The 18,408-nt window shown below is 58.7% G+C and overlaps 1 protein-coding gene across 8 annotated transcripts in view; it reads left to right on the forward strand.

Moving 5' to 3' along the window:
- The window catches only part of LGR6 (leucine rich repeat containing G protein-coupled receptor 6), a 90,296-nt gene that overhangs the window by 55,837 nt on the left and 16,051 nt on the right, over positions 1–18,408 (forward strand). For all 8 annotated transcript variants that reach the window (XM_088799197.1, XM_088799200.1, XM_088799202.1 and 5 more), the window contains 2 exons: positions 3,350–3,565; positions 7,840–7,911. In XM_088799197.1, coding sequence (XP_088655323.1) covers positions 3,350–3,565; positions 7,840–7,911 — 288 coding nt within the window. The remainder of the gene's footprint in view (positions 1–3,349; positions 3,566–7,839; positions 7,912–18,408) is intronic.

An 18,408-nucleotide genomic window follows, 5' to 3' on the forward strand; every position in this document is an offset into this window, starting at 1 on the left:
AATCTGTCCCTCTTGTTTGGCTAAGACCTAGCAGCATATAAGATGGATTAGACAGAGATTCTAGAAAGCATCCACTAGGTCAGTCTGCTGCTCTGTGGGCTGGAGGGACCCTGGACCCAAACAGAAATGTGCTCCCCGCAGCTTGGAGGTGTCACGTCAGAGCAGCCAGGCTGGGAGGAAGGAGGAAGGTGGCCCTGAGTTTGCATCCCAGCCCTGCCACTCCCTCTGCATGTTTCTCTTGACCCCCCCTTATTTAGGAGTGAGGCTGGCCGGCCCCTTCAGGCTCTGACACCGTGTTCAGAGTTTACACTCTTGTTCTTCTGGATCTTTGTCAGTGAGCAGCTTCCTGCCCTCCCACCTGAATCTCTTCTGCTGCTGCTGCTCCCTCATCTCGCTTCAGTCAGGTGGGACCAGGCACCCATTTTCCCAGCTCTCTGGGACGTCTATGGCCAGGCGACCTTCAGGCCGCCTGCCCCTGGGGACTTGCAGGGAAGGGGCCTGGCCCCTCCGTCTGCTCTCTCTGCCTCAGCCTCAGCCCTGCTCTGGGGTGTGGGGAGCAGTTTGACACTAGAGAGGTTCAGCGGGTTCCCCAGGGCCCAGGCAAGCCCCAGCCGGCCTGTGAGGTCCCTGCTAACCTGCTGTGTTACTGCAGGTAAGGATGGCGCTTGGAGCCCAGGCCCACGCGGGGAGAGGGCCGCTGGGGCATTGACTTTATTCCAGGGCTTAATTGGTATAATTGCTCTCTTCTTCCTGCCAAACCAGAGTCCGTCTGGGCGGCTCTCCCACCTGCGGATGGGAGCTGCTCAGAAAGGTCTTTGAGTCCCAAGTAGGGATTCTGCTGGCTGCTCGAGGCGCCTACAGCTCCCCTCCCACCCGCCCTAGAGGACCAGGGACCCCAGGGCAGCCTGAACCCTGACTCAAGGAGATGGGGGGAGAGCAGCCCATCCTGCCAGGAGCTGGGCAGGAAGAGAGTGGCAGGAGCTTCTAGAGCCAGGCTGCTGACCCTCGGGGTCCTCAAGGTTCAGGGGTTTGTGGGGTAAGCAGGGGATGTCCCTCGGAGGGGAGCGGGAGGAGGTAGAAGCCGGTGCTGCTCCATTTCACTGGGGAGCCACCTCGAGGGGACGTCTGGTCCTCACGGCCGAGATCACCTGAGGACCGGTGTTCGCCAGGCGCCCAGCTCCTCCCATGGGTCTCCGGGCCCGCAGGGTGGCCTCCCTGTTAGAAGGACAGGGAGTCTGGGTGAAAGGCCCTGATCTGTGCATTTGCCCACATTTAACCTCAAAACCGCGTCTGGGTAGGCGGACGGTCACCCCACACAGCTGAGGAAAGCCACCCGAAAGGCTAGGTGAGGATGTGTGACGAGATCGGCCTGATGGCTAAGCCCACACCCCCCCCACGCTCACTGGAGCCCCTGGGGTAGCACTGCGTTTAAAAAACAAAAAGCAGCATGAGCTACGAATACTAGAGGGGGCCGACTTACTCTAAAAAGTGATTCCTTGTTTATCTGAAATTCAAATTTAACTGGGCATCGTTCCAAATATTGCACGGGACGTACTTACAGTAACAATTATTTGTTATTTCCCCAGAATTCCAGTTTAAATGGGCACCATGTGTTATGGGCTGAATCCGGCAGTGCTACCCCGGTCCTCGTGGAAGCCGGGGCTCCCCACTCACCCCGCGTGTACCTGGCCTGGCGACGCTGGCCCTGTGATCACCAGCTGCACCCCCCCACCCCCCCACCCCGCTGTTGGGCAACCCTGTCCCCAGGCCTCAGGGACAGGCTGCGAGCAACTCCCCCTGGCACTTACTTCTCTGCCCTGCTTTCCTGGCTCCCCCACAGGAGCCCCCCCCCCCCCCCCCCCCGCCCGTGTGCTGCCCCCACACTGCACTGTGGCTGTCAGCCTGGCTTTGCCGCTGGGTTGGAGGCTCTGGGACTAGGGGCAGGGAGCTCTCACTTTCCAGACCTGTCTGTGCCAGGAGACATCAGGGCGTTCTTTACAAGCAGGTGCCCACCCCTCTGAACCACTCGCACTCTGCTGGGGAGGACCTTCCCAGCTCCAGGCCAGCTGGCCACAGTCAGACCACTGGGGACCACGACTGCAGTGATGGGCCTCGCCAGTAGAGGGCGCTCACAGGAGGGTTTATGGTCCCACCAGGTCAGGTTTGCTGTGGGTGGGAGGTGTTTCCTGACTGCGCTTTCAGGTGTGTCCCGGTCAGTTCACTGTTGGCCTGTCCACCTTTGGCCCCCTTACTAGTGAGCTGGGGACATTCCCCAGTGGCACTTTTGGCAAGAAGGGCACTGGCGAAACGGCTTAAGGCTGAGACGGAAGCTGGGCTGGGCCCTCTGTAAGTGGCTGTGTTGTGGGAACGAGAGAAAGTCACCTCTTCCCCTCCCCCAGCCCAGTCACATCAGTTCTTCTCTGGGTTCAGATTATGGAGTCTTGGGGCCTCTGGGGATGAGGGTTGGGGTGTCCATGATTCAGCTGCCACGCGGGGGGAGAACCACGTCTCGGGGCAGAGCCTCTTCTTGGGAGTAAAGTCCAGGCGTAAATCTCTGGCCACAGGCCTTGCCCTTCTCTCGGAGTTACTGAACCTTCTGGTCCCTGTGGAACCAGCCGCATAGGGTGATGAGGTTTCAGCCCGCGTCCCAGACGGGAACACATTGATGAGGGACATTGGCTTGGGCACATCTTTAAGGGTAAGATGGGCAGATTCCGGTGTTGTGGGCTGCCAAGATCTTCTGGACCCCCCGTCAGAAGTTCTCCTGTCACCACAGAACCTCTGGCGGCACAGGCAGGGCCACCCCTCTGTTCTGAGAAATAGTGTATCAAGGACTCCGGTGGTGGCAGGCAGGCTCCCACAGGCCCCCAACTGAGCAAGAAGCCCCAGGGCTTTGGCAGGATCCCATCAAATTCCTGGGTCCTGGAGGGGACAGGGAGCAGGCGTCACTGGGGTTGGGTGACACGGCCACTGCCTCTTCGAGAGCCTCTCCTATGGTTAGGGGAGGGGAACTCGCTCTGTCAGCCGTGGGACATGTCCCTTCCATGGCCTTGGAGTGGACCTGGGTGGGGAGACATGGGAGCCTGGGGGTTGGGGTGCTGTGATCTATGCATGTGGGCTCAGCCCTGGGTCTGAGGGGGGGTTGGTGCCATCATAGGAACATATGGCGTAAAGGATCAAGAACTGGGATGGGGCGAAACCTGGGAACTTGCAGGGGTGTGACACAGGGTCAGTGATGGCCTGGTTGCTCTTGAAGCCTGTTGGGGTCCTGGCTGCCCCACCCAATCCAGCTCCAAGCCTCGGTCTGTGTCCTGCCTGCACTGACCCTCTCCATCCTCTTTCCCACCAGGCGCCTGGATGCCAACCTCATCTCCCTGGTCCCGGAGAGGAGCTTCGAGGGGCTGTCCTGCCTCCGCCACCTGTGGCTGGACGACAATGCCCTCACCGAGGTCCCCGTCAGGGCCCTCAACAACCTGCCTGCTCTGCAGGCCGTGACCCTGGCACTCAATCACATCCGCCGTGTCCCTGATTTCGCCTTCCAGAATCTCACCAGCCTGGTTGTGCTGTGAGTATGCTCTGCCTGCCCCCACGGGTCCTGCTGGGGTCCATGGCCTTCCCCTTCTCTCGGAGTTACTGAACCTTCTGGTCTCAGTTTCCCCTTTGTAAAATGAGGCGTCTCGCGCCCTGTTGACCCCATGGGGTTGTCATGAAGCCAGTGACATGAGGGCTATCGACGTGCTCTAATGTCGATAAAGGACAGAGCGCCGTAACCAGAGAGCAGGACTGAAGATGCCCTCCTCACCACGCAAACACGAGGACGCCTTCTAGTGGGAATGGAAGCCAGAATGCCTTAAATGCTTTGCACCACATCTGAGAACCAGGTGGTGCTGTTGTATGCGCGGGCATGGTAGGGGGAGGGTAAATTCACCTGTCTCCGGGGTCTGGAGAGGCACACAAAAGCCATCACTGGTAATTACCGGGGAGATAGCATCCCTGGCAGGAATTGGGGCCTGGGGTTAACTCTGCCCCGTTCTCAGTGGGAACTTTAGAGGCAAATTAGCTTCGAGCTAATTGCTGTGAGTGATTGGTAAGTTCATGGGGTAATTACTCAGGGCTTGGAGGTCATGTGTAATTGCTTTGGGTTCCACACTGATTGCTGCCAGAGCGTGTGTTGGTGACTGCTCATTGCCCCCCGTGCTCTTGGAAAGCTGGTGTGATTTTCTAAACCAGGGGATGGATGACGCTTAGCTCCATTTGAGAGATGAAAAAGCAGGTACCAATTTGTTTGTCTACTGTGTTTCCCCGAAAATAAGACCTAGTCAGCTAGGTCTTATTTTCGGGGAAAAGGTAATTCTGTGCTGGGACACTGGAGATCCTGAGTGAACATCTGTATGGACCACGTCCTGCTACCAGGATGACCGCCCGTCCCTGGGCCTTCTGGGAGCTGGTGGGTACTTACGGGGGTGCAGCGAGCTGGTGTTTGATACCCCTGTGACATCCCGAGGCAGTGGGCTCAGGTCTGCCGGAAAATGAGGGACTCGTGATGGGTCCCCTGTGAATGACTAGCAGCAGCATTTACAGAGCCTGTGTGGGACACGGCTGCTGCCCTCAAGGGGCGACAGGCTGTGGGAAAAGCAGAAGACATACGAGAAGGAAGCTGATGAGTCCTGGAACTTGGGCCAAGTTGGCCTGGAGATGGCAGACTCACAGACGTGTGGGAGGTCCTGGGGAAGGTGGGCTGGGTCCTGGCCTGGAAGGTGGTGAGGAACGAGGCAGGCCCACAGGTGTCACTACAGGCCCTCGGGGGAGGCAGCGGTGCAAACCGGCCAGCCTGGCAGGAGCAGTGTGTGGGAGCAAAGCCCGGAAACGTGAGTTGGGGCCTTAGTGCCAGAGCACAGTGTGGCTTCGTCTGCCAGTGGGGCAGGGGAGCGGAGGTCCGAGCAAAGGTGCAGGGGTGTTTCATGGTCAATTGGAAGGAGGGGTGGGAATAGGGAGACTGACGACAGAGAGGTCAGTCGGCAGGCTCTCGTGAATCAACCAGGTCTGGCTTGGGGAGGTGGCCGAGGGCCGGGGGAGGCATGACGGTGAGGGACGTCTGCAAGGATAAGCGACTTGATCCCCAGGTTCTCGGATGGTGGAAAGAATCTGAAGCTTCTCTGGGACCCAGGGAGCTGGAAGCTGAGCTGTGGCAGCTCAGGGAGGGCGCTGCCCCCAGACATGAGGACGGGCGAGGGGCCAGGAGAGAAAGCCCACCATGCAGGAGGGAAGCCGTGGAGGACAGCTGGCCCCTGGCCTCTGTCCTTCACCTGCCTGCAGCTCCCAGGGCTGCAGAGGAGAGGCTTCCGGTGGCAGCAGGTGACCTGTGAGAGGGGGCGGAGCGGGAAGGCTGTGTAGGGATGGTGGGGTGAGCGGCTGAAGGCCCGGGAGGCAGATCAGGACACCTGGGGGTGATGGGAGGCAAGGGGACACCCCAGTGGGGGGCAGGGAGAAGGGGCTGCTGCTGGCACCCTACTGGCGTCACGCTGCTGTGACAGCGTGCAGTCCCTTCCTGTCACTGCCGTGGCACTGATGGGACCCCGAGGCAGCACTTGATTGGTCAGCAGTGGTGTCACGTGTGTAAATGCTGTCCCTTCATGTGGACGACAAGCACCACCACCCTGCCCCAGGCGGCTGCCAGAGGTGCGCAGGACCCCGGTTCAATGGGTGGTTTCGGGGGGTCAGAGGCCGGGGGCTGGGATTTTGGAAAGCTGAGACAGTGTGGTCCAGAGAGGCTGCAAAGGGAGGAGGGGTGGAAAATGGAGAGAGTCCAACAGGAAGCAGGCAGAAGTGACAGTTTGGGGACAGTGGGTTAGAGGCACGGAGGAGATGGAAATATTAACCTCTTGGTGAGGGGTCCCGGTTTCTTCCCGGTTCCCAGGAGGGACAGACCCTCTGAGCGCGACGGGAGGACACAGGACCCAGAACCCTCCCGGCCCCCAGCCTGGCCTCTGCCCCTTTCTGCCTGAAGACGTCTTTTAATCCTGGAACTTTAATAGCTGCACTAGATCATGTCAGTGTGTAGAATAGGCCGCGTCCCACTTTCTGGAACAATGGATGCTTTTGAGCTGCACATTCCACTCTTGCCTCATCGTAGAGAATTTTCTTTTGTAGTCTGTCTTTGAATGCTGCTCTGTCTCGTTTCGGATTCCCTGCCTCAGAGCGAGCAGCTGCCCTGTGCTGAATCACCTGAAGGCCGTCTGCAGCCATTGGGGCCTGGTCCTACCTTCTCGTCTCCGTCCGCCAAGCCCTCCGTGATTACCTCAGACTTTCTCTCTGACTCCAGTTCTCGGCAGAGTCTATGCGGCTGTTTCAAATTTATTGACGAGTTTTTTAATAATGTCGTTGTGGTCCCCAGTCTATATTGCCATTTTTTCTTTCATTTAAAAAATGTTGTCTTTGAAGTATTGCTTCATGGATGGTCTCGTAGCAGAAAGCCATTGTGACGGTTTCTTTCTGTTCCTCATTCATGACTTACATTTTCTCCAAGCTCAGACCTTTGCATCCTCGTGTCCCCTCTCCCTCGGTTTCCCTCTTGGGCTTGGATTGCTGTCCACTCATTCTAGCTGCGTCATCGCTGGGCCCCATTGGTGTCCACACGCCCACCCCCCGCCCGGTGCAGAGCTCCAGTTTGTGGGTGGCCTTGCAGGTCAGTTGGGTCTCCTCGCCTGGCTGAGCCCTGGTATGGGGAGGTGGGCGCTTGCAGTGCTGTCCGGTCTCCGTCAGACCACGGGCTCTGCTCCAGCCAGCCCGGCTCAGTGTGTGGTACCCGCCGGAGCCACACCTTCTACCCAGGATCTCTCTGGGCTTCTGGCCATGTTGTGTCCTCAGTCAGCGAGGAGCCTGGAGCTGGGCTTGCTTTCCCCTCTCACCTGTCCCCTGGGCAGCCAGGTGGGGAGGGCGCAAAGGATGTTCATGGAGCTGCTTCTCTTTAGATTTGGGGTTTTAGGGTGAATTCTCCAGCTTTTGTTTTCGTGCCAGTTCTTTGGCACCAGTTTTGCAGTTTGTTTACATTAAGTGAGGTCTCTGCCCCTTGCTTTGTTGCAACTGGTAATATTTGGGGTGAGGGCAGGGGTCTTGTTTTTGCTGTTTCACTCATTTCATTAGCAATTAGCAGAAGAACCAAGAGCAGAAGTCTCTTATTTTCAATTAGCTATTTTTACGCCGGAAGTCTCTCCCGAACTGGTGTGCCTCTCCCAGCCTGTATACACCCTGGCCAAGCCCCGCTCCCTTCTGCACCTGGGTCCTCACTGTCCCCTGCCTGGAATGCCCTTCCCGTGCTTGTTCAGATCACCGCCTCCACAAAGCCCGCCCTGACTGCTCTGGCCTCACCAGTCCCCACTTCGGAGCTTGTCTGCAGCTCCCTGCAGCTGTGACAGAAAGCTTAGCCCTTAATTATATGTTGTCTGCAGTGGTTGGCTGTTGGCTCCCAGAAGTGCGTCTGGACACTGAGTCAGGCCAGCGGTGTCCTGGGGAGCAGGACCTCAGACTGGAGCGCCCCCTCACCCTCAGCCTCTGCGGACAGCAGACCTTGTCTGAGAACTTAGTAGGAGACAAGTTAGCTGGGGCCTGCGCATTCCTCTCCCCTTTGCCTTCAATCGCAGTCCAAACGGTGCAGCCCGTGGTCAGCCCAGCGTTGGAGACTGACTTCCGAGGTCGGTCTCGGCCAATCATCTTGTCCCTGGAGACAGCGCTGGACCACTGGGGTCACTCTGCCTGCTTCTTCCTCCACCTTCCTACTTACGCCCCCACCCTGGCCCAGGGCTGTGGCACCTGTGTGACGTGTCCCTCCTTCCCACACAGGCATCTTCATAACAACCGCATCCAGCATCTGGGGACCCACAGCTTCGAGGGGCTGCGCAATCTGGAGACACTGTGAGTGGCGGGTTGTGGCAGGAAAGCCTGACGTCGGAGGGAGGGTGGCATGAAAGCCTGGCATCGGGGGCGGGGGTGGCAGGGGCAAGGCCAGCAGGACTGGATGCTGGGGTCTGGCTCTGGGCCTGCTCACCAGGCAACCATCCCTGCCACTTCCTCTGGCCTGTTGCCAGAATGAATGCCTTTCCTCTCTGGTGGAAGGTGCCCTCTTGGGGTTCAGGGTGGCCCAGAAAGGGGGAACCTAGGATCCCTGCCAGCAGAGCCCACCAGGAGAATGACATTTGTAAGTAGAAATAGGAACAGCAAGGAGCAGCTGGAAGAACGGGATGGGACGGCAGGCTTGGGAGTGCGGCTGGGCTGGCTCAGGGCAGTGTGACATTTGTGTGGCAGTGGCTGCTGACAGAGGGAAAACAATACCACAGAGCAGTGCTGGGCCTGTTTGCCAGTTGACCTCACCAGCTAAATGATTAATGGGGGGTGGCCCCCTCGGCGCTCCCGCCTGACTATAAAAAGCACCCTAAACGTTGACTCTTAAAAAGCTGTATTGTCCGTACATCATTGTGCTGGGATTCTGGTCAGGTCAGAAAGCGCTTGCACCTCTCATCGCTCCCTCCGGAGCACTGCCAACCCCTGCAGAGCAGGCCCCGGGGCCCCGTTTGAGCAGAGAACTGCACCGACCATGCCAGCTGGGGTCCCTTGGCTCCCAGGAGGGGGGCTGCATGGCCACCTGGTGCCAGCCGGGAAGGCAGTGCTGGGGAGTGAAGGACCCAGGGCGTGAGGTTGGGGAAGGGCTGGCTGTGCCAGGGGCGTGGTCACTTCTCTCGCCCCCAACACACAGCAGAGCGACTCTCCTGAGGTGACAGAGCAGCAGAGGGGAGGTGCCGGGGGCAAGCTTTGGCCCGTGGAGGCCATGCGCTGGGCAAAACCATTTGGTGCATGTAGTGTCTGCGTTTGTGCTTGTGGGGGGCAATGGGGGCCGACGCCCCTCCCCTCCGCGTCCCGTGGGCAGGACAGCCAGGAGCTTGCTGTTCTCTCAGGCTCAGCCAAAGCAGGAGAAATGGCCAAGCTGGGTCCAGCTGTCCCTTCCACTGACCGCATGCCCAACCTGGAGTCAAGAGAGTGGGAACCGACATGCACCCTGAGCCCCCTCTGCGTCTCCAGAACAATCTAGCCTTTTGGTCAACAGCTAGAGAACTGATGTCTGGGGAAGTCACTCCCTGCTGGGGCCGAGCAGGCCCAGGCCAGTTGGTCTGTGAGCTGAGAAAACAGACCTGAGTTCCTGCTCACTGCCCTGCTGCCTTCGTCGTCTGGGTCAAGGGGGACTGTGCAAGGTGTTTGGAGAGCCCTGAGGGAAGCTGGTGCCCCCACAGCCACCTCTTGGGGATGCAGAGCTTTGGGCAAATGCAGAGCAGGAGGGAGTCTGAGGTTCCCTGCCCCAGGATGTGGGGCGTTCTCCCACCGGGCAGTCCGTGGGGGCATATGTGCTGGGTATGCACGGCCCCTCTGAGAGCCAGCCAGCAGTGATTTCTTCACTCTGGGGCTGCCTGCTGCTTTCTCAAAGGGCCACGGGAGGCCTGCGTGGGCACCCAGTCCACTGGTGCTGGCTAGAGCTCAGAGCCTGCCACCTGGCGCCCACTGCATCTCTCGTCTTTGGGGGCGCAGGGCCTGCCACTCACATCCCTGCACCCACTGTACAGATGGGGCAGCCAAGGTGGGGACGCGAGCAGTCCCCCCAGTGGGCGCTGTGCAGGCAAGTAGCCTGTGACAGAGCCTTACACGGCCTGGGGCCATGGGCCTCTGTGAGTCTGCGTCCTAATCTGCAATGTCATCTGAGTAATGCTGTGTGGGTGACAGGAGAGCTGTCGGGACTCTGTCCTGCTTCGCCTTCTGGGTCCATCCTCCCCACCCTCCAGGGCCCAGTTCCTCCAGTTTTTGACCTGCAGTTAAAAGGGGAGAGTGCGCTCTTTGTCCTCTGTCCTTGAGCACTTGAGGGACAGCCAGGTGTGGGGGAGGGGCCGGGAGCTTGAAAGGACAAAGAGTCAGACCTTTAATTGTTGCGTAATTGGCGCGCTTTGTAGCCGCCTTATTACTCTCCCCCCTCGGGCATAACTCTCTGCCACTTACACCTCTCTCATCTCGCTGCAGAGGGAAGATCAAACCACCCGCTGTGGTTTGGCTCCAGGGACGGGCTCCTCTCAGCAGGCAGGAGGGGAGCTGCACCCAGCCCTTCCACCTGGGGAAGGGGGCCGGCCGTGCACGTGGGCCACACAGCAGACTGCACGCACAATGCACATGCCTGCAGCTCTGGCCTGCAGGCGCTCAGACCCCAGCACAGCACAGACACCGCTGCTCTGCCCTGGGAGCTGGGGCCCGCCCCGGCTCTGCCTGTGCTCACCACTGGGCCAGAGAAGTGGCCGCAGCTCTGAGCCTCATTCACCTGCCAGGTGGGCGGCACCGAGGCACAGGGCTTAGCAGATAGGCATGTGCCCTGCGCTCTTTTGCTAGAGAGCCAGGCAAATCCAAGTGGGGGGCAGGGCCTGGGGCAGGCGCTGCTGTACCCTCTCCTGCTGAGCAGAGGCAGCAGCGTGCAGACGCAGGGCCCCCAGCAGCAGGAAGCCTGGCGCGCATTGTGGGGCTGGGGACCCGCTCCCACTTCTCCTGGAGGCCTTGCCAAGAAAGCCCAGCAGGAGGCGGATAGCACAGACTGCAGCCTGCAGGCACGCTTCCCTCCTGCCCCTGCCCCACAAGGAATCAAAGGTGTGCTGGCCCCCAGCCTGTGAGGTGTTATTTCCTCCACTTTCCAGATCAGGCCAAATCCAGACGTGTGGGGCAAATTGCCCGTTTCTAGAACTGGTAGGTGATGGTAAGCCGCTGGCCCCTGCCGCCTGCCTCCTACATTGCTCCTGCAAGGTCAGGTCCATCACAGGACTCCCCAGGTGTCTAGGCTGACAAGTAGGAGGAGGCAGGACCAAGGATAGTCCTGGGAAGGTTGTCCCAGGAGGCCCATGCCCTCAGGTCAGCGATTGGTGGCGCTTGGAGGCCAGGCGGCTCTTCTGAGGCCACAGCTCATGGTCCTTGGACCCCAGCTTTACTCTCCAGTAAAATCTGTGCTAAAAAAAAAAAAGAAAAAGAAAAGAAAACGATGCCGAGCAAAGCAGGTGCTCCCTGAGGGGCCCACCCCCAAGCCTTAGATCCATATCTCAGCCAGAACTTGGGGCACGTGGGAACAGGGCTCCTTCCCTCAGGCCTCAGCGAGGCGCTTTGGGCCTCCTGGTAACTGGGAGCCCCTGTGCGGGCTGGGCCTTCCCTTAGGAGGGAGCCTGGGGCCGAGGTGTGGACAGCACCTCCGGACAGCAGTCAGCAGGGATGGAGGGGCCAGCAGGGGTTCAGAGGCTTCTGCCCCAGAGTCCAGAGGGAGCAGCGGCCCTCTGACCACTTTGCCCTCTGACCTTCCACCCTGCTGAGCACCCACATGAGACAGTGAAAAGGGCTTTTGTTCTCAAAGGCTGTCGCATCTCACGTGTCCCCTCTCCCCAGCGCCTGTTGAGGAAGATAAGGCAGGAGCTGTGTGCCCTTGAGTCGCAGGTGGGGAAACTGAGGCAGAGAGTGGCCACCGTGCCCGAGGTCATCCAGTTAATGAACAGCCGACTAGGTCGCGGCCTCGGCCTCTGGCCAGTGTCCGCCGGTCCCACCACGGCCTTCCAGGACCCCGCCTCCCAGGGCTGCAGCACTCTTCCTTCACAGCCCTTAATCGGCTCCCATTTGTGGGTTTATTAGCTGCAAATGTGTGGGGTTTTGTGGCTGATCCAGGAATTCATTGTTCCGTATAAAACGTTTTCTTTCTGGCTTTTCCCGCAGAACCACTAATGATTTCTATCAGGCAGAAGATTGAGTTGCCCAGTGAGCTTGTCCTGCGTCTGTGACCAGGGCAAGTTGCTAATCGTTCCTCCCAGCACAACCTTCCCTTTCCCACTGCCCGGCACTGGGGAAGCCAAAGCCACCCTTCTTGTCCCCTGCTGGCAGTGGGCTGAAGCTTCCCCTCTGAGCCTGCGGGTCCCCACAGTGCCCCCCTGCTGGTCTGGAATGGAGCGGCGGCGGGAGCTTGGGGTGGGGAACCACTGGCGGCCATGGTGGGGCCGCGGCTGGGAGACTAACAAGCTCGGGTATGTTGGTGAGAATCAATAATTGCCACTCTCTCTTACCTGTTTCTTTAGAGTCACTCATGCCATAAGTATTTATTGAGCTTCTAGAATGTGCCGCGCCGCCATCATAAGCCCTGGGGAAACACTTGGGAACAGGAGGGTGTCGTGCTATCGCAGAGGCTCCAGGGTTCTCGGCCAGGCGTCCTGGATAATCTGATCTCCAACTCCCCACCCCGTCCATCCTTACTGCAATCATCCACACCTGTCCCTTGAGCCCCAGACTTAAGTGTCCACGCAGGGGTCCTGTCACAGCCTGTGAGATGGCACCGCTGTCCCCTGCCCTCTAACTCAGAGGGATGCCCTGGGCGTATGCTGAACCCCCGGGATCATCCGGCATCCCCTTCCCACAAGCTCTGTGGCTGAGAACCCCAGGCCCCGACTTTACACCAATGAAGTGAGGTCACTAGGACAGGTCATCCGGCCACATTCTGCTCTGACCAGCAGCACCCCAAAGCCTTCAGGTCCCCAGGGCTTCCAAGTGAGGGACGTGCTGCCCGCAGGGACTGCCCACATCTGGAGGACTGGGTCCTGCTGTGAGTGTCACATCTTAAGAGTGACCAGGGCTTCTCTGGGGAGGGTGGTGAGAAGATGAAATGTCTCCAAACCTTGATTCGGAGAATGTGGGAGCAGCCTTAGCGGAACACGGCGATTGTCTCGGGAAGGCAGATTGCACGCGTCTTACGGTCTTGCAGCCGCCGAGGGGAGGCCTGAGGGAATAAGACAGGTGGCCCCCCAGCTCAGGACGAGGAAGGGCTCCCTGACCAAGCAGCAGCCCTGGGCACCCCTGCTGGTGCTGCTGGCGGCAAGTGGCCCGTCACCTCTCAGCCCCGTCCGAGCCCCGACTTCTCGGATCCCCGGTGCTTCATTAGGGAACAAGTCCTCTCAGAACCAGGGACCAGCCACTCCCACTGAAACCTGCCGTGCTGGCTTCAGGTGTCTCCTGAGTTTTCTGGCGCGGACGAGAGTGTGGGTGGAGGGCGGCCGAGCTGGAGCATGTCTGTGTCTCTCCATAGAAACTGATGACAGTTTTACTAATTGCAGCGTTTATTAATGGGTGGCTTTTTGTGCCGGTTGTTTAGAAGGTAAAACGATGCTGTCAGTCATACAGTTTGCGTCGTTCCTGGCTTGCCATGTCGTCTGCCCCAAACACGGGGAGTCTGATTCCAGATGGAGGCCGAGTCTGCAGGGCCTTTGGGGACGAGGTGGCTGGGTTTCCCGTCTGTGGGAGGCGTGTGTGTTCTGTGTCTCACGCTAGGGAGCGGGCTCACCCCCAGTCCTCCGTGTGACCTTGTCTGTGACCCGGGAGTAAACACTGACGTCAGCCTTGAGACTAGTGTAGAGGAAGCCAGTGTGTGCCATCAGCCCTTCCATATTGCTGTGAGGAGAACAAAACCACCTCGCGTGTCCACGGGGCTGGTGTGTAGTGACCGGAAGTCTGACGTCCAGCGCAAGACAGGGGAAAGGCGTCTGCTCTGGATGAGGCAGACGGAGCAGCCTTTGGGACTGGGTGGCCTGGATAACTGGGGAGGAAGCACATTGAGCATTTCCTGACCTGCTTCCCTGCCATCCTGGGTACACAGAGGATGGGCGCTTTCTACCCTAAAATGGTGACACACACAGACACCAACCTCCGATCATGACCATTTGGCTTGGTCACACTTGTCGGCGCCCAAAGGAACTGCCAGGTTTCTTTCCCCAACCCTCTCCGTATCTCCTCTTCCTACGCTCCCTAAAACTCCCATCGGGAGCTGCTGTGGCATGTGTGGAAAGGGTGTTAATCGGAGCCAGCAGGCCTGATGCGAGTCAAGGCTCTGAGACTTGCAGCCATTTGCCCCTGTGTCCGAGCCTCAGTTTCCTTGCTGACGGGAAGGCGGGGCTGGACAAGAGGACATAAAATCCTGCCGACTCCTGCCGCAGGGAGGCTCCCCAGTGGTCTCAGCAGTTGGCTGTCGTCACTCAGCCGATGGGAAGAGGAAAGTGGGGTGGTCCTGGAAGGGAGGCAGGTGGGTGTGGGCCCCGGGACAGCTCTGGGCTTCACCCTCTCAGCTGTTTTTCCCAATGGCCGTGTCTGCCACCAGCTTGGTTGGATTTGGCTGGAAACAGCTGAGCTCACCAAGGGGAGGATGAGCTGTGGACGGCTGCAGCTTGCAGACAAGCCTCCAGCTGGAGTTGGGGACGGCTTCTGTTTAACCTTGGCCCTTCCCCGTCTGCTCCTGGCTCTCCGGAACGGCAGATGGGACCATGACCTCCTCTCGGGCTTCTGGCTGATTCTGGGCTGTTAGACGATAGACTGGGAGGACAGGTGTGGGCTTTCCAGCTGCAGCCAAAGGCATCGCAAACCACCCTGCAAGGGAAGGGCCAGGCTGAAGGGGCCTGGGGCAGGGGCTTCCCAGCAACGCCTGGAGTCTGCATGTCAACCTCTAACCCAGGGGCCAGCCATGCTGCAGCACCCTCTGCAGGCCTTCAGCCTGGACAATGCCCCTCACACACGTGGCCCTGTGCCCGGCCTCGGGAGACCCAAGAGGGAACCCACAGGCTTCCGGATGACAGCAAGCTTCCTCTCGCGGGGGAGACGGTTTGCACGCAGATAGCCCTGGCCGGCAGCCATGCCAGCCCGCACATGCCTAGCGGCTCAACTGGGATCAGCTGACTGCCTCTGTCTGTGCCTCAGTTTGTCAGCTGCAAAAGGAAGGTAGTAACAGCACCTGCCTGAGCTGATAGATGTAAGTCACTAAGCACCGTGGCTGGTACATGGTAATGACTGCTGTCTCCACCATCGTCTTTACCAGCCGCAGGCTGAGCACACTTCTGGAGAGAAGTCCAGAAAAATGCTGAGAGTGACTGAGCCGCTCTGGCTCAGGGAGGGGGCTGGACTCATGCAGAAAGCAACGTTTGAGCTGGACTTCCAAGGGTGACGAGGATTTCAACAGCTGAGGCTGTGGGCAGGGGCCGTCCCAGGCCACGGACAGGAGTGACACAAGGAAATGCATGAGGGTATGAAGACACGTGGAGGGTGCAATGGCAGACGGAGCTGCAAGGTCGTGTTGGGCGTTGGAATTGGTGCGTGTGTGTGTGTGTGTGTGTGTGTGTGTGTACCGCGGAGCCGCCTCAGACTTTCAGGAGGAGAGTGGCAGTCAGCTGTGCATTTAAAAAGCTGCTGCTCTGACAGAAGGGAGCCGCTGAGTGTGGGCGCCAGACTCAGAGCGGCAGGCTGGGATGCCGGTCAGCTCCGGAGGCCGAAAGGCTGGACCACGTGTGATAGGTCAGACACGGCAGATATTTCTGGATCACACAGTGGTCCAGGGAGTGTGTTTCTTCTCGGCAGGTGGCCCCCCTCCACGTAGTGACTCAGGGACCCACCCGGCTTCTTGGGACCTGGGACCCTGCTTTGGCAGGTCACTGGTGGAAGGGTGGAGAGACCGTGGAGGAGACACGCTGGCTGTGTTATGAATTCTGTGGCCTGTGCCACTGCTGCCCACCTTGCGTGGGAGAAGTCGGGTCACACGGCCCCCCTGCTGCAAGGGAGGCTGGGACACGGCAGTTCTTGTGTTGCTGTGGGACAGCGCTGTGCCACAGGGCTTTCTGCACCATGCAGACGTTTGACACCTGTGCTGCTCGTGTGGTGGCCACTGCCATCTGGTGACACTGAAGCTGAGCTTTTGACTTGATTAACTTGCAGTCGATTTAAATTTCAATCACCACACATGGTTAGTGGCTACAGTAGGGGCAGTCCTCGGAAAAGGAGAGGGGCTTTTGGCGGACGGATAGTGGTCCTGCCACAGCGTTTAGTAACTGGGTATGGCTCTCCTCAGCTGTGAAACGGGTACAATAGTGGTGTCCACCTCGTGAGGCTGTTATGAGGATGATAAGAACGTTCAGACAAAGCCCTTTATGCCTGGACGTAGACAGCTGTCCGCCGAGGTTAGCCTGTGGTGACTGCAGACCGTGAAGAGCGTGCACAGCGGCCCCGGGACACCCCGCAGCCTGCACAGCCACACTTCTCTCTGCTGGACGCCCTGTCCTTCCCTTGTCAGCCTTGCGAAGCTTCGCCCTGCAGTCAAGACTGTTCAAACGCCTCATGTCCAAGCAGGCCTCTGATGTCGTCTCCGAACGTCCCGCTCCAGGCCGAGGCCTCTCGTCCAGTTGTCTCGTGCACTTGTCTGGACAGACGTGTTTCTTGTCCTTCCTGCCCTTCTGCTCCATCCTGCAGAGTTCTGTGCGCTGTGGGCAGCACACGTCCGTAGCCCTGAACTGAGCCCTGAGCCTCGGGGGCAGGGAGCGGTGCCCGACCTGATCCCTGGGCAGGTAGCACCGCGAGCACCTGTACAGCACCAGACGAAGGGGGCCTTGGTGGGAACCCGGCTGCTGAGTCTCACAGATGCCCAAGCAGGAAGGTGGGGCCACCTCGTGGCCTGTGGTTGGCCGAATTCTTTTTGACATTTGCACAGTTTTCATTGCCCCCCATCGCTCTGCAAAAATAGCCTTTCAGTGCACATGCCTTTGTCACGCGTCTTCCCCCACTGTCTGTTAGGCCCCTCCTGGCACAGTTCCTGACCAGAAACGGTCAAAGCGGCTGGAACCACTCAGTCTAGTCGCCTGGACGTGGGTCTAGCGACACTTGAAGGGCTCAGTGACAACAGAGTCACAGGGGACTCGTCTCGTGGTGTCTGTGGCCCTTGGCAAGCCTGGCAGTGCCCCTCACGATTGTCTGGGGCCTTTTCCACATCAACCTCAAAATCTAAATGTTTCCCGAAATACCGTAGATTCCTTAAGAGTCCATTAATGTTTTCATCGGTGTATCTAGAACTTTCCATTCATGTATTCATTAACGAGTAGCTGTTGAGCTAAGCTCTGTGCCAGAATGGGAAATGGACAAATGTCCTTTTCAAGAACTTACATCCTAGTTGGGTGGGAAGAAAGTAAAGTAACAAATGTATGTCAGATGTCAGTATATTTTTTGGGAAAGCAGGGTACCTCGTCTCTATGGCTTCACAACCGCTCACCCCAAAAGTTAGCGGTTGAAAATGACCATTTATGTTTCCTCAGACACCTGTGCATCGACTGGGCTCACCTAAGTGTCCCCAGGCCACTCAGAGGCTGTAGTTGCCTGGGGACCCGCTGGGGCTCCGGGGTCCTGGAGGGTGTCTCTCGCACGTGTCTGGGCCTTGGGCTGGCGGCTAGTCCTCTCCACATGCTGCCTTTATCAGGAGGCAGGCTTCCTGCCAGGGTGCTGAGTCTTATTTTCGGGGAAACACGGTAGTCACGCAATAGTAAGACATTTAGACGAAGACGCTTGTGGTTCCTTATGGGAAATCCAGTTCTGCTTGGGCCGCAGTAGAGAAACCCCAGATGGGCTGAGCCAAGTTCAAAGGGGACGCGATCTGGCCACTGAGAGCAGAGGGTGAGTCCTCCGTGAGACCTGGGACCAGGGGCTGTCCGTGCACTCACCCTGCTCCTCCAGCCTGTTTTCTGGGCGCCTCCTGTTGCCCCTGACTCCCCCGCTTCTGACTACAGTGCCTCAGGGACACGTCCTGGCCTTGGCCTGTGCGCAGCCCATTGGGGTGCTGAGGTTTGTCACTTGGAGGGAAAGTGTCTGATTCACTGCAGGGTGGGGCAGGGTGGGGCGGGGGGGCTTACGCTGTAATCACTTGGACCCCCATGAATCTGAGCACAGTGGGTGACTGGTGGGGGGGGGTATCTGGCTCACCGGCTGCCAGACCTTGTCACTGCTCTTCTGGCCTTTGGCTTCCTGCCTCTACCTGTGGACTATTAAGTGTGGCGACCCTGTCACGTAGAGGAACCTGTCATTATCTCCATGTTTCCCACCCTGGCACTGGACCACCCTCTCACGGAAGTTGTCAGGGCAGGGGTGGCTTTAAAAGGCTGAGAAGGTAGGCTGCGGTCATTCTGGGGGGCTCAAGAGGAGCATGGTAGCTGAGCCCCTCGAGTGCCAGAGCTGGGACGTGCACAGGAACTGAGGGGCACCAAGACCCCCCCATCAGGCCCATTTCCGTGTGGGCCTAACTTGTTGGCTGCGAAGTGAAACAAAGGCCAACTTTAAAAGTATGACGCTGACAGCTATCCTGAGGGAGCCATCACATGGCAGCAGGACACCTGCAAATCCCCTGGGGCCTTTTCTCTCTTCCCAATGTGTCTTTATTGCCTCTCTCAGGATATCAGCACCCCCTCTTTGGGTGGGCTCCCTTCCACTGAGACTCTTTTTTGTCACAAGCAGTTCTAAATCTTTTCTAAAGAAAATCAAATTTGCTCTTGGTCTCTTCCGTGTCCCCTCCTC

Source organism: Rhinolophus sinicus, chromosome 6, assembly GCF_057876585.1.
Source record: "Rhinolophus sinicus isolate RSI-liver-muscle chromosome 6, RSI-T2T, whole genome shotgun sequence".
NCBI classification, from domain to species: domain Eukaryota; kingdom Metazoa; phylum Chordata; class Mammalia; order Chiroptera; family Rhinolophidae; genus Rhinolophus; species Rhinolophus sinicus.